Genomic DNA, 14,848 nt, shown 5'->3' with positions numbered 1-14,848 from the left:
CGAATCTAATCTAATTTATTCTTTGATTTCAAAATGCATGACAACAAACTAGTAAATTACATGCATACTGGGCAATGCTCACAAAGCTGGGCTCACCCTCAGAATTAAGGGGAAGGATGAGAGGTGTAAAGTTGGCATCATAGCAAGGGAAGCACCACCCAATCTTCCAATCTTCAACTTTAAGAAGAGAGTAGTGGAGTCGGCTGCTGATGAATCTGCACAGCAACACACTAGTTAAGTGGGGCATACATAAACAAGATCACAGAGAAAGATTCAATCCCCTTTAGATACAAACTGGGCAAGGGAGAGAAAAAGAAATCTCAAGAATACGTGCAATTTACAAACCTTTGCAGACCTGAAACAGGAATACTTTTGAAAGGCTTAGCGTTAGCTTTAAACATAATGTTAAACAGTAAGTTACTACAAATCAGTAAGCATTTCAATGCCCTCAGTCAATATTCCCATACATTTGGAGTCAGACTGTGAAATAAAAATGAAATTAAAACCGTGCATCTTCAGATCTAATTGCTACTAATATAAACAACCAGATTCCTAGAACCTGCTCACAAATTGAACCATGCATTGTGCAGAAAGATCTCTTGGCTCGATGCTTCTGTGGCAAGTTTTCAAACTCCAATTACACACAGTGCAGAAACATACTTGATGAATTCATAAAGCTTTTCAACTTGAGCACTGCAAGCAGATGTCTCTGAGAGACTCCAGATACTCAAGCTTTATAAAAGAAACGTTTTCTTAGGGACTGATAATTAGACTGCTGTTTCTCCAGAGAGAGCGGCATCAAAAAAAAATTGTAATTAGTGTCTTTTATTACAAAGGGGTTGTTCAATACTGAAATGATAACTATGGAAAGAAAGAACCGTGGTGTTGGGGAGGGGGAGGGGGAGGAGGAAAGACAGACAGATGCAGAATATTTCAATGAAATTTTATGTACAGGCTGAATATAACAGAACTGCTCGTCAAAGGCCTGTCTGTTAAGTAATTCAAATTAGTTAAGCTGATCAAAGGTTACAATTTTAGCTGCTCAAGTTTTAATCACTGTTTTGCTTTGCAAATGGGAAGATGTGGAAGATTTTTCATTACCATCACTTGGGGAGACAATACCTAGGGGTATTATACTAGGCTATTAATTCAGAGACCCAGGCAATATTTTGGGAACCTGGGCTCGAAACCCATCACGGCAGATGGAGTAATTTGGATTCAAAACAATCTGGAATTAAGACTTTAATGATGACTATGAAATCATTGTAAAGTGTCAGGTAAAACTAACCTGGTTCACCAAAGTCCTTCATGGAAAAGTACATGCTGAGAGTCGGGGAATTAAGGACAAGATATTACACATGCAACAATGTGGAACAATATATTAACAGTAGGGAATGGTTTGATTCCCCATGTCAGGCACGGTGCCATTCTGAAACAATGGGGAATTGGTGATATTTGGGTATCAAAATGGTGGCCAAAGAATGACTCAAGATCACTCTGCCTAAAATTAACCCTCGTTTTGTTTAGTCATACTACACACGACCAGAAAACCTGTGCTAAACAGTGGCAGTAAACAAACATGGTGAAAGGCTTTCACGATAGCCAACTGCATCATCTTCTACATACACCCAAATTTCCACAAACAGGAATGAGCTGTTTTCTGAAAACTTGTGAGCCTGCATTGGCAATTTGCAATTAGCCCTTTGTTGTGGTGCCAATACATTGGTAATAGACTAAAACAGCTGTGCGGTCCTGAATATCCCCAAAGAATGAGACAGTAGGTTTTTGCTTGGTGCCAGATTCATCAAGCATGTTCTAACCAAGGCAGCAGCCCAGCTGTATTTAAAACCTTGAGCAACTAGCGCAGTGCGCTGCAAACCGACTGCAGGCAAACTGAAAGAGCAACCCAAAAAAACGACTTGCAGCTGTTGCTGAACCAAAATTTCAGGAAACTTGCTTCTATCTGTGCAGTCAGGCCAACACAAAACCAGGATCAGCATTGTAACTTTCAAAAATCAGAGTGGTTTACTCATCAGACCTATCTGAATGAGTGTTAAGACAGGGCCAATGGCAATGAATCGCATGGTAGCTCTTCAATTCCTGGCCCTCAGACTGAAACAAGGAAATGCTCAAATGGGTTCGAGAGGCAAGTAATGCAAGGTCTGTGAAGCAGAATGTATTCATCCACAGTACAAATGCATTTCCCACTGTAGGTAACTGAACTGGATAGCGTGGTATTTGAATGCCAGATTTCCTCCCGTTAAGTTTGTAAGATTTGTCAGATTAAACAATAAGAAAAAAATGGAGGAAAAAATGATGTTTCTGGACCTCCTGTAAAATGGTTAGTCATATGGTGGACTAGACAGAGAAGCACAAGATGGCTTGTAGAAATGAGAGTTGAGCCAGAACATGATCTCTAACATACTGACAACAATATCAACAATAAAAATGAGAAACTGAAAATACACAGCAGGCCTATCAATGCTATAAAGACAAAAGGCATATTCTGACAGGTGGCTACCCTTCAGGGTAAATTACACCTTGGCTTCACTTAATGATGTTGTGCATTTGCAGTTCTCCTATTTATTTTACTATTCATCACAAACACTGGGATGACATGATAAGCACACACACACACACACACACACACGGATCTGTATTTCAATCAGAAAGCAGACCACATGAGTGTCAGAAAGAGAGCAGTCCCATTGGTTGGCTACACTCTGCCAGTACTCTTCAATGCAAATACTGGTCCAAGCAGTCAAGTCCAAAGACTACAATAGCCGATCTCATCCAGAGATGGCACATAGGAGGTGCTATAATTAACGGTAATGCCCAGAATAATGGGCATCATGGAATAGTCAAGCTCACCACTGCCTGTTGCAGCTCAGTGAGCTACAGAGATAGATTTGTTGTGCTTTTAAGTCACAATGAAGCAGCCTACCAGCATTTGTCGTCTGGATACACACAAAACAGCTATAGGGTCTACCCTGTGCTTATTAATCTGCAATCCAGCCACGGTCAGTTGCTTCCAAGTGGGAAATATATGGGTAACAAGTTTCCAAAAAGGATAGAGAGTTTAAAAGCATTCACCAAAAAATGGCAGAAGTCACTGAGCTAACACCACAGCCTCACTGCCTATGGAGTGAAGGATTGTAAATTCACTTCACATCTGCCCGCATACTCATTGGGGGCCTTTTGGATTTTAACCTTACTACAGGCCTAGTGATTTAAACCTGAGCATCCACAAGATGCTGTGGGCCACTCCCAGCAGAAGAATTGTTTTTAACCAAAGTGATCATGTTCATCAACAAAAATCACTCAACCCTGGTTCAATGTGGGGTGCAGGAGAGCATGTCAGAATAGACACCAGCATATCGACAGTGAGGCATCAACCAGATGAAGCTACAGAATAGGACTATATGGATGCTGTACAATAGAAGGAGCATGCTATGGATAGGGCAAAGTTCTTTCACAATCACCGGAGAATCCTTCTACATCAAGTAACTGGAAGTAAGAGAAGGCAGCTCGGCTCCAAGTGAAGCAGTCCATGACTAGCAGGGCAATCTGCAGCTAGTGGACCACGCATGTACCTCTAACTCTCATTCTTCTATTTGGAAGAGGTGTTTTGGAAGGTGCTGTTGAACAAGCCTTGCTGCAGTACACTTTGTAGATGGTACACACTGCTGCTACTCTGCACTGACAGTGGAGTGAACTTTAACAGAGTGAAGAGTGAGCGATTTATGAAATCATAAGCGTTAATGGAAGGAACAGCCAAAACATTTACTGTTTCATTCATTAGATTCCCTACAGTACACACCGACCCTCTGAAGAGCAACCCACCCAGACCCATTCACCTATACCTAATACTATGGGCAATTTAGCATGGCCAATTCACCTAACCTGCACATCACTGTGGGAGGAAATGCAGGTCCAGAGGAAACCTATGCAGACACGGGGAGAATGTGCAAACTTCACACAGACGATTGCCCGAGGTGGGAGTTGAACACGGTTCCCTGGCGCTGTGAGGCAGCAGTGCTATCCACTGAGCCACTGTGCCGCCCACTGTTTCTAGTGGACTGAGAATCCTTTTGACCATCACACATTCAGTCCAGTGGATGGAATGTGTGAGTTCCCAAAATTAAACTGGGTCTCAGTTTGAACTTGTGTAGGAGGAAAGGAATGAAGCAGGTAATCTGGTTTCATGCCACTAACAGACAGTGGTATATGGAAGAACCTGAAGTAGCTATGTGTTAAACAGAACAGGCAAACTAACACTAGCTTCAGAATGGGAACAACTCCTCACAGAGCACTTCAAGGAACATCTTCGGGACACCCGCACCAATCAACCCCACCGCCCTGTGGCCAAACATTTCAACTCCCCCTCCCACTCTGCCGAGGACATTCAACCCCCAGGGCATCAATGTGGACTTCACCAGTTTCCTCATTACCCTATCCCAGTTCCATCCTTCCAGCTCAGCACTGTCCCCATGACCTGTCCTACCGGCCAATCTCCCTTCCCATCTATCCGCTCCAGCCTCCCCTCTGAATTATCACCTCCATCCACACCCCCATTCATCCATTGTACTCTTTGCTACCTCCCTCCCATTTATCTCTGCTCCTTGGATGCTGCCTGACCTGCTGTGCTTTTCCAGCACCACTCTGATCTAAACTCTGGTTTCCAGCATCTGCAGTCCTCACTTTTGCCTAGTTGATTACAACCCAATGCACTGTCTATCCATCTGCAAGAAAACATCAAATCTTTATCGATGCGGCAGCAGTTATAGCCCAAAGATACACATTGGCTGAAGCAATCCCTCTCTTGACACATATATTCAAAAGTATTCTTTGAGGAAGAATCATAGTTCTGTAGAGGGGAGATCCTGACAGACAGAAAAGTACTATTGGGTGCTGCAGTAGTATACATCTGGCACATCAGCCAAGCTGACCAATCAGATCTAAAAGGACTCAATGTGTTCTGGAGAGGGTGAAATTTCTCTAATTGCTCAAAAAAAGCAAGGAATCTCTCCAAAAGCCATATTACAGCCAAGCATGCCACACTGAGATTCAGGCTGGAGTCCAAAACTTGTTTGTATATTTTGGAATAATTATTGGAATAATTAGCACAAGTAATTTTGTCTTTAGAATCATTACTGTAGACTAAATCAGAAGTTTAAAGAACAGTGAACCAAAACCACATCAATTATGAAGGAATCTGGTTTCTTCCAAGCTAAATAATACCAGAGCTCTTATCTTTGCTTTGTTACTAAACTGAGCACTGTGCAAAGCAATTGAAGCAAATCACCTCCCACTCACTCCCATGATAGTCAAAGCAGATTACCTACCTTATGGAGTCTTCATTCTTTAGATTGGTCTCCTTCAAACATTGGCCATCCCTCACATACCAGGACTGTTTCCAATTGTCTCCCAAGCCCCAACAGGTTTATCCTCTGATTTCAGGACTTTGTAATGTTTGTTTAGATCAGGTTCAGGCTGAAATAAACTGTTCCAATCAGGCAGACACAATAATAAGTTTGGCTTTTTTAGCAGCTGGCTGTGTTCCTAAAGTTTGTGCATGTGGCCAAGTGAATAAAGGATGCAGTTTCCCCTGTTTGTTTTGCTGCTTTTTGGAAAGAACTTTATGCGTCTCATTCTGAGCACCTTCCAGTCTCCTTTAATTCTGCACTTCCCTACCTCAAATGTATTTCAGCATTAAGGACAATGTTCATTTTGAAGCTTCGCACAACAGGTAACAATTTTGCCTTCCTCCATTTGAAAAGTTTGAATAAATCAACCAAGAGACAAATCTGCATTACCCAGTTCAGTTTTACACTTCAAGGGACACTAATATGTGTCTGGCTACCCTCCCATCAAATCCACAGAATATGGCTGAGGCAGTACAGAGAATGGAACTTCTGCAGTGATCTTGTGTGTTGCTGATATGTAGTCTAGGTTTTACTGCAACACAGGAATATAGCAACGGCAACCACTCTACATACTTGGGGATTTAATCAACTCGTGGAGGTATCTGTTGTCAAACCCTTGCTGCCATCGTTTGGAGAAGGGAGAGTTGGGCGTAGCTAATCTGGTGTTGGACCTCCTCATGAACGGTGGCCTTTTGAGGGAGGTCACTGCCAAGATGTGGGAGGCACTCAACATATTCCACAACAACAAACACTAGAGTCCTTCTTGAAGTCAGCACCACAGCATTTGGGCAAAGCACCTGCAAAAACAAAAACAATCAACTGGACACTGTGCCACGACGGCTGAAAACCAGCTTCCTTGCCAGCTCTCAACTTTCAAATGGCCAGTGTTCCAGGGGAGGAGGAACAAACTATCACACTGTAAACCTCCTGTTGGAATAGCCAACTTCAAAATAAAAATTATTTTCATCCCCCCATTCAGCTACAATAACAACAATCCAGAAACGTGTGTACGTGTGTGGAATTACATTAACTTAAACAAAAAGGTTGTATCAGCACCCAGAAAGAGAGATTTTTTAAATAAGCTGTTTTTAGTTCAGAGACGCTCACATAACGGGAGAATGTGCAAGCATCCGCACAGATCTCATTGCAGTGGTGGCACTTACAAATACTAAGTTTCCTTTTTATCACAAGGCTTTGAATATACAACCAAAGGCAAGCACTAAAGAATTACATAAGCATGGCATCTTGGAAGACAAAATGTTTCAGAAATGAACTTCAACTCAAACTCAAGTCTGTTGGTTTGTCGATAACCCAGCGATTCTGCTCGCTTTCACATGAACGTTAAAAGCTGTGGTTTCTGCTCAGCTCTCTCCAAGCTGCTGACTTTTCACACTACAATTCTAGTCCCTTACCATAACCTGCACGTCACCATTTATGATAATGGACCAAAAAGTGATGAGTTTAATATGTCCTGTTCTAGTTAAGGGAAGTGGCTGCATGAAGCAGAGACACAATGGCTTCCTGTTTGCAAATTTTTAATATATTTGGTATTATCAGGAGGGTGAGTGGAAACAGCATGCAAAGAACCACTTAGAAAACTTGGTGTAAATGAGAATACAAAAGCAAAGAATTAGTAACGCAGCTAAATGAGCAAGTTCTTCTAACACTTATTTTTAAAACACTGTACAATATCACTATTCATAGCTCCAGACTACAACATGCATGTTGAAGAGTACATTGCTCAAACAACTCAGACTCCCCAAGTGTTCTGTAACATAACACCCATTTAATAATCGCAGCAAGATGTTGTGCGATTGTTTTGTGTGCACTGGCTTACAGTTAAGCAGTGCCTCAATTTCCAAAATATTCCATGCTCTCACCACCGTAACCTTTTCCAAGCTTACAATCTTAACAGAAATCAGAGCTCCTTCAATTCCTGACTCAAAAGCATCCCTGATCTTAATTGTTCCATCATTGGTGGCGGTGCCATCAGCTGTCAAGGCCTGATGCTTTGGAACCCCCATTCTGTCTAGCTTTGCTCATTGAGACTGCCTTAGATCCTGCCTCTTTGATGTTGAATGCTTAGGCTGCAAAAAGAAAATGAGTCTCACGTTATATAGCACTTTCAGAATCCCTGGGCATCTCAAAGTGCTTTACAACCAATGGGATTGTCCATTCAAGGCAGAGATGAGAAAGAATTTCCTCTCGCAGAGGGTAACGAACTGTGGGATCCTTCACTGCAGAGGGCTGTTGAGACTGGATCATTATAGATATTCAACACTGAGATACACAGATGTTTAATCAGGAACGGAATCAACGGCTATGATGAAAAGGCAGAAAATGAAGTTGAGGATATTAGATCAACTATGAATGGTGGAGCAGACTTGATGGGCTAAATAACTCATTAGTGACTGTGATCCCCACTCACATACTTTGAGGTTTAATCTCCATTTCCAATATATCTGCCATACAGGGACCTCAACGAGTTTGACTGGATTCAATCCTCGAAGAGGCTGGGCCTGCATCTACAATTTCAAAGAATGAGTGACAATCACATTGAACAAATGAGGTGCAAAATTAAAAATAAAACAAATGGCATGAAGGGTTATGGAGAGCGTGGGGTAAGTGCCTTGAGGTGGAAGATCGTGGGGTCAAGATCAGAGTGGTGCTGGAAAAGCACAGCAAGTCAGGGAGCATCCGAGGAGCAGGAAAATCGACGTTTTGGGCAAAAGCCCTTCATTAGGAATCATCGTGGAAGATTGTGGGTCGAATGGCTTATGTCAAGAATTGCATTTTAAAATTAGCCTTTTGTTGTATGAATGACAAGGCCAGCATTAGAAGTTTATTGTCAATGGCCCTTGAGAAGGTTGCAGCAAGCCCTTTCACAAGGGGAAATCCAGAAACTGCTGGAAAAACTCGGATCTGGTCGGTACTTGCAGAGAGAAATCAAAGTTAAAGTTTTGGGTCCAGTGACCCTTCCTCGGAATGGTTTCTGATTTACAGCATTTATAATGTTTTGCCTATTACAAGGGATCCCACCCAACCCAGCTGGTGTCAAACTTGCAGAACCTGGGAAATGACTTTGTTCCCAGGCACCCTCTATTCTTGTTCTTTCCCCGATTTTCAATAAAGCAAATTTCAAGTTGTAATATCTCCAGTCAGATTAAACTACCACTGGAGGTCAAAGGGCAATGTACTTTGCAAATAAGTAGTAGTTGTGAATCAATAACCATGGAAAATTTAACACATTTTACCATTACTCATGAAAAGTAATAATCCAAGTCAGGACATGCCTCTGTAGTGTCTGACAGTAGAACCCTTTATTTTGTACTCATCCATTAAATCACTGAACTACAGTAAGACTGGATAGGCCTGGCAGAAGAGGTGACACAAAATGGCTGGATTATTCATCTGGAGTCAGGCAGTAAAGGTCAGGATTTGAGACAGGGATGTAAAGATTTCTGACAATTGGTTGATACCAATTTAACATGGATTTGGGCATGTCAGAACTAAGGCTTGCCTGCATAATACTTTAGCTGGCCCTGGCTTCACCACCCAGTACTGTACAATCAAACACAACCAAAAGCAGATCAAGCAATACAGGATATCGGAACATAACGTTACAGCATCTTCATTCCTGTTGCTGCGCATCATACAAACAACGCTGGAGAACCTGTTTGTTGTAGACTAAAGGAAATTAATTGGATTTGCAGTTCTGGCCCATGCAGATTGTCAAGGTCGGAGCTAATTACAGCAGATAGTGAAAACAACAAACAGAGATCACACAGCAGGTCAGACAGCAGCCACGGAGAGAGAGACAGCAAGCCAACATTTAGAGTCTAGATGACTCTTCATCAGAGCTTCAGTTTTAAAACACGAGCTTGCTCTCTCTCCATGGATGCTGGCTGACCTGATGGAATCTTTCGTACCATCCAGGGCTCTTACAGAAGCTTCATGACTTAACGGTGCCAGTGACTTTAAAAATGCCACTTACACACTGTTACTATATATTAATTGACAAAGGATTTTCTGTTGCTTTTCAAACATGTTTCAAACTGCAATTAAAGATTTATAAAAAGCAATCTGTGGTAATCTTTAATTATATAAGTGCAGTGACTTTTGTATTTAGGTGTGGTACCCTAATTGGAGATTATTCACTGCAAACACACAGAAACGAATTTGTTTACTGTTTAGTATGATTTTGTATTGGTCCAAGGGAACATAACTTACATATTCGCCTGCAAACAAAAGCACACAAGCATCACGTTACAGCAATAATTTCTTTCCTTGTTGAAAAGTGCAGATGCAGTTAATGTAAGCCCCTGCTCAGGCAGCAGAATCAATCCAGACTGCAACCGTCAAATTATAGTATTTAAAATTATTGGGCTCAATTCCAATTTCACTTTAAAACACCTTCACTTCCAGCATTTTCAAAATGATGCAAGTTCACTTTCTGAGACATGGCTGGAATGGTGAGACTTTGTTGACGTACATGGACATCAGTAAGGATTTCAGCAGTGATCTTGGACTGGCTCCAGGAAGTACATCCTCCCTTGCCATCATCTCTCCTTCAGCCAGTACCTACTACTTCCTCTCTTTGAGCCAACTCTATACTCACTACTGAAGTTAAACCCTTACAAATGTGTATCATAGCAGGTTTTTCGATTGGAACTTTACCATTTGTTTGTAGAGTTATCTAGCAGCCACTTAGGACCTCCTGCACACACTTTAAGGGATGATGCAGAGGTGCTGGTGTTGGACTGGGGTGACTTCACTTGATGAAGAGGTGGTGCTCTGAAAGCTTGTGATTTCAAACAAACCTGTTGGACTATAATCTGGTGTCGTGTGACTTCTAGGAGAAAGTGAGGACTGCAGATGCTGGAGATCCGAGCTGAAAATGTGTTGCTGGAAAAGCGCAGCAGGTCAGGCAGCATCCAAGGAGCAGGAGAATCGACCTTTCGAGCATGAGCTATTCCTGAAGAAGGCTCATGCCCGAAACGTCGATTCTCCTGCTCCTTGGATGCTGCCTGACCTGCTGCGCTTTTCCAGCAAGACATTTTCAGCTCTGTTGTGTGACTTCTGACAACGTAAGGGAGTCAGGACAGAGAAGCGTTATGTCTGAACAATAAGAACAAAATGGTTTGCTAGGGTGGGTGGGAAAATGAACAAGTAAAAAGATACAAGAGGTAGCGTTACTCCAGACTCTGCACTAGCAGTGAATAAAATCTTGGCAGATTTACTTGTTGGCATGCAAGCTCTGCAAGTACATTGGTAAAAATAGGTTATTTTTAAGTTTGACATTATTTAGCTAGCTACGATTTTTTGCATTGCCAATCTGATAATTAACAAGTAACTTTAATCAAAATCAGTAATGGAGAAGCAGGGCTGCCGAACTGACTTCACCATCCCCATCCCTTTACTTGTTTTAATTCAGATGCACATGAAACATTTTTGCAAAGGCAGTTTAGAAAGAGCAGGATGCCAGAATCCATAAAGGACAAAGATTGCTGAGCAGTCTGATGACATGGAAGTCTTGATCGTCAGCAATATTTATTGGAAACTGGTTAAGATAATATCAAAAGTTATGGCGTTTTTTTTTCCGGGGTGGGACATCGTGCTGCCTCCTGAATGTGCACGGGGGAGAGTGAGAAGCGCCTCTGCGGAACGGACGTGCAATGCTCAGGCAAAATGCACTGCACGCCCAAAAAAGTTCTGTCGCCAACATCGGTGGTGTGGTTGCTTGGCGACAGCATCCATGGCAATGGGGATTCAGGAGATGTTGTAAGGCAGGGAAAAGCTTTTCATATTCCAGGCCTGATTCTAGATCCTTAATATTGTGTATTCATATTACATATTGTTTTACAATGGATTAAGAGATCAATTGGTTCCCACACATTAGTACATACCTGGTTCATTTTGAAGAAGTCTAAGGTGGGCCTTGTCCACCGGACATCATCATCGTGCCTTCGTTTTACGCCACACTTGCGCTCGTTTAAGTCACAGGGCTGGGAGTGACTCCGCAACAGGCCCTGCTGCCGTCGGTTCATCTCTGGAGTAGAGGAAGGTGTACTTTTGGCTGAGAGCAGACATCTTGCTGCCTCCTGAATGTGCACGGGGGAGAGTGAGAAGCGCCTCTGGGGAACGAACGTGCAATGCTCAGGCAAAATGCACTGCACGCCCAAAAAAGTTCTGTCGCCAATATCGGTGGTGTGGTTGCTTGGCGACAGCATCCATGGCAATGGGGATTCAGGAGATGTTGTGAGGCTGGAAAAAGTGAAACTGCTGGTGGTTGAGTAGTGGCCAGAGTTGGGCAGCTGCTGGAGACCAAGGCTGGTGGGGCGCTGAGTTGGGTTACTGAGCTGTGGGCCTGCATTTCCACCACTGTTACAACGCCGTTTGACAGGAGTCCACACCTTGGAGCCCACTGGCTTCCACAGAGACCTGCAGCGTGACAGGTCTTCTGGCACAGACAGTGAGCGACAGTGCCTTTTGGTTGGTGGATCTGGGAGAGGGGCAAAGCTTTCAGAGAATTGCAAGTCACTTAAATTCCCCACTGAGGTGCTTGTCATGTGACCCATCCACGTACTCGTTGCTGGTCCTGTCCACAAGGATTTGTTCGGGCTGGAGGAGTTGATGCTATTTAGGTTGTAGCTTGTGAGTGAAGGGAACCCCATATTCATTGGCAATTCAGCATGTGAAGTGTCAAATACATTCCACTTCCTTTCCTCTGCCAAAAAGAAAGGGGAAGAGAGGTCAAAAACACAGTCATAGCATAGAAGCATCAACAAAACATTTCAGCAGAGACTTCTCAAGATACTGACACCATGGTTTAACAGTTCCACGGGTACTGAATCAATAAGCAATGACCACATTATAATCTGAACATCTGTATTTCTGGGTATCAAAGCATGGATCTTGGACCACAATTGGGAATGGGGGCCCAGGCTAAATTTTCCGCTGTCCAGTGCTGTAACCAACTACAGCATCTTAACTTCTGTCTCAGCTCAAATATGCAGTGTGAACTGGAAGAACATGGGCACCATCTTGTCTGTTTACTGACTAAAGTACAACTTAGAGGACAGTGGTTGAGGGGACACCTTTATTCTTGTTTCACCATCAGCCTTATGCCTTCCATACCTGCACATTATCTTGGGGTGCCCAACAAAAGGTTATATATTGACCTTGTGGAAATCAATATAGTACGAATAAATCATGTGAAAAACATAACAGCAGTCGGTGCAGGCAATTTTGCAATGTAATAGGAATATGAAAAAATTTTGGAGTGGAAGCTATCCAGCAGCAGCAACTGGTAACCAAACAGTCCTGCCATTGAAATGATGTATTCATGCACAAGGGAATCATGGTGAGAGATCGGTCAGTATGCTGACTTTAGTAATCAAGCAAATGGAGGAAGTAATTATGGTAGCGAGGAGTGAATGCCACTACTTAGGGAATAATTATCATAGTCTGGCTACTCAACGCCCATCAAATGCCACCAGCTGAAGACGAGGATAATGTTCTGAAAAAAAAATTCAACGTTCAGTGGCTTTAAGGGCTGAGTATGCCAGTGAATTTCCAATGATGTCATCACCAAAATCCGAAGAGTTCATTTAAACAGAGTGGAGAAAAGCTGCGCAGCTGCTGCCTCATGCTGTGAAGAAACTATTGGGTACAAAACCGGGAAACACACAGACTGGTTTGCCGAGAATGACCACATCATCCAAGTTCTCTCAGCAGCAAGAGAAGGAAAACTCTTTATGGCTGACAAAATCAGCAAGTCAAATAGCAATGACAGAGCTGCAAAGAACTACGGAAATCAAGAACCAAAAGGTGGACTGACAAAAAACTAAGGAGCTATAACTCCTTGTTGACAAGCATGACACCCAGGTTTCTTCAGTGCCACCTCAAACCAGCATACAATAAGGATAGAACCCTTGTGAGAAACAAACAGCAGTCTCCGATAGAAAAAACACCGAAAGACCTCCTCAACTGCATTACAATTGCCGATGAGAATGTGTTTGAGGAAATTCCCCAACAGATCAAAGATGATCTTGCACTCCTACCTAGCGTATAAGTTGAAGTCTCCATTACACACATGAGGAATGGAAAAGTCACAGGAATATTCAGGATTCCAGCAGGGATTTTCAAACTTGGAGGAACAAAGCTTAGTTGGCATCTCCAACTAAGCCTGAAAATCAAAGAAACTGCCGCTGCCATTGCTATGGTCTTTAAGAAAGAAGACAAAACGGACCATGGGAATTACTGAGGTGCTCTCTATGACAGGGAAGATCATCGCCTAAATCGTCATTAGGCACTTTGTCCCAGTCTCTGAAGAAATCCATCCAGAAAGCCAGTGTGGCTTCCAACCAAACCAGAGAACTATGGACATTGTTTACACAGCACGGCAACTCCAAGAGAAGTGCCAGCAACAACATCAACTACACTACGAGGCCATCATCAATGTGACCAAGAGTATGGAAGACCCTGTCAAAGGCTAGCTGTCCAGAGATATTCATCAACATCCTCTGTCTCTCCAACATTAAGGTGTCAGCAAAAAGTCCTCACTGATGGTAATATCCTCTGGAGATCAAGACTGATGTCAAGTATGGATGTGTCATCATTCTGATCCTTTTCTCCAGCCTCATCTCCACGTTTGGTCATCTTGTCGAGCACAAACATCCCAGGGGTGTGACCATTATTTATAGGATGGACAGAAAACTTACAACCTCACCCTGTTGAAATCCAAGAAGAAACTGAAATCTGACCTCGCTTGTGGAACTTCAGTATGTGGATGACAATGTCATCAGTACTTTCTCACAAGAGAATCTTCAAGCTTTACTTAATACTTTCACAGAAGCATAGTGAAGAATTGGTCTCTGCCTCAACCTCAAGAAGACTCAAATCCTTTACAAACCTGTCCCAAGTTAAGGTCTGGTCTAACCCTCCACTGAGGTCAACAGAGAAATCCTCCCAAACCTGGAACACTTCCCCTACGTGGGAAGTAACCTTTGATCGAAGGCTCTTACCGATGCAGAAATTCAACAATGCATCCAAGCTGTGAGCACCACCTTCGGAAGCCTAAGGGTTAAAGTTTTCAATGACAACGACACGGAGCTCAGGATCCTTGCGTATAAGGCAGTAATCCTTCTGACTCCAGACCTTAGAGTATGTGTAGATACCACCTGAAGCCTTTGAAAAGTCCCATCAATGCTGATTGATGCAAATTCTCTGCATCAGCTGGGAGGACGCGTATGAACGTCAGTGTCCCTGAAGCACCAAGCTGCACCAATATCGAGGCCACGTCCAACCAAAACCAACTCAGTCGGGCCAGTCACTTGCTTAGGATGCCAGTGTCCTGACTATCAAAGCAAATCTTCTTTAGCTAACTCAAGGAAGGCACTCAAACGAGAGAAGGACAAAGG

At 42.9% G+C, this 14,848-nt stretch overlaps 1 protein-coding gene across 1 annotated transcript in view; it reads right to left on the bottom strand.

Moving 5' to 3' along the window:
- The window catches only part of fam53c (family with sequence similarity 53 member C), a 124,205-nt gene that overhangs the window by 35,838 nt on the left and 73,519 nt on the right, over positions 1-14,848 (bottom strand). Inside the window, exon 4 of the mRNA XM_060837011.1 lies at positions 11,333-12,153. Coding sequence (XP_060692994.1) covers positions 11,333-12,153 — 821 coding nt within the window. The remainder of the gene's footprint in view (positions 1-11,332; positions 12,154-14,848) is intronic.

This window comes from Hemiscyllium ocellatum, chromosome 16 (assembly GCF_020745735.1).
Source record: "Hemiscyllium ocellatum isolate sHemOce1 chromosome 16, sHemOce1.pat.X.cur, whole genome shotgun sequence".
In the NCBI taxonomy this organism is placed as follows: domain Eukaryota; kingdom Metazoa; phylum Chordata; class Chondrichthyes; order Orectolobiformes; family Hemiscylliidae; genus Hemiscyllium; species Hemiscyllium ocellatum.
This window is presented reverse-complemented; position numbering and strand designations above follow the sequence as displayed.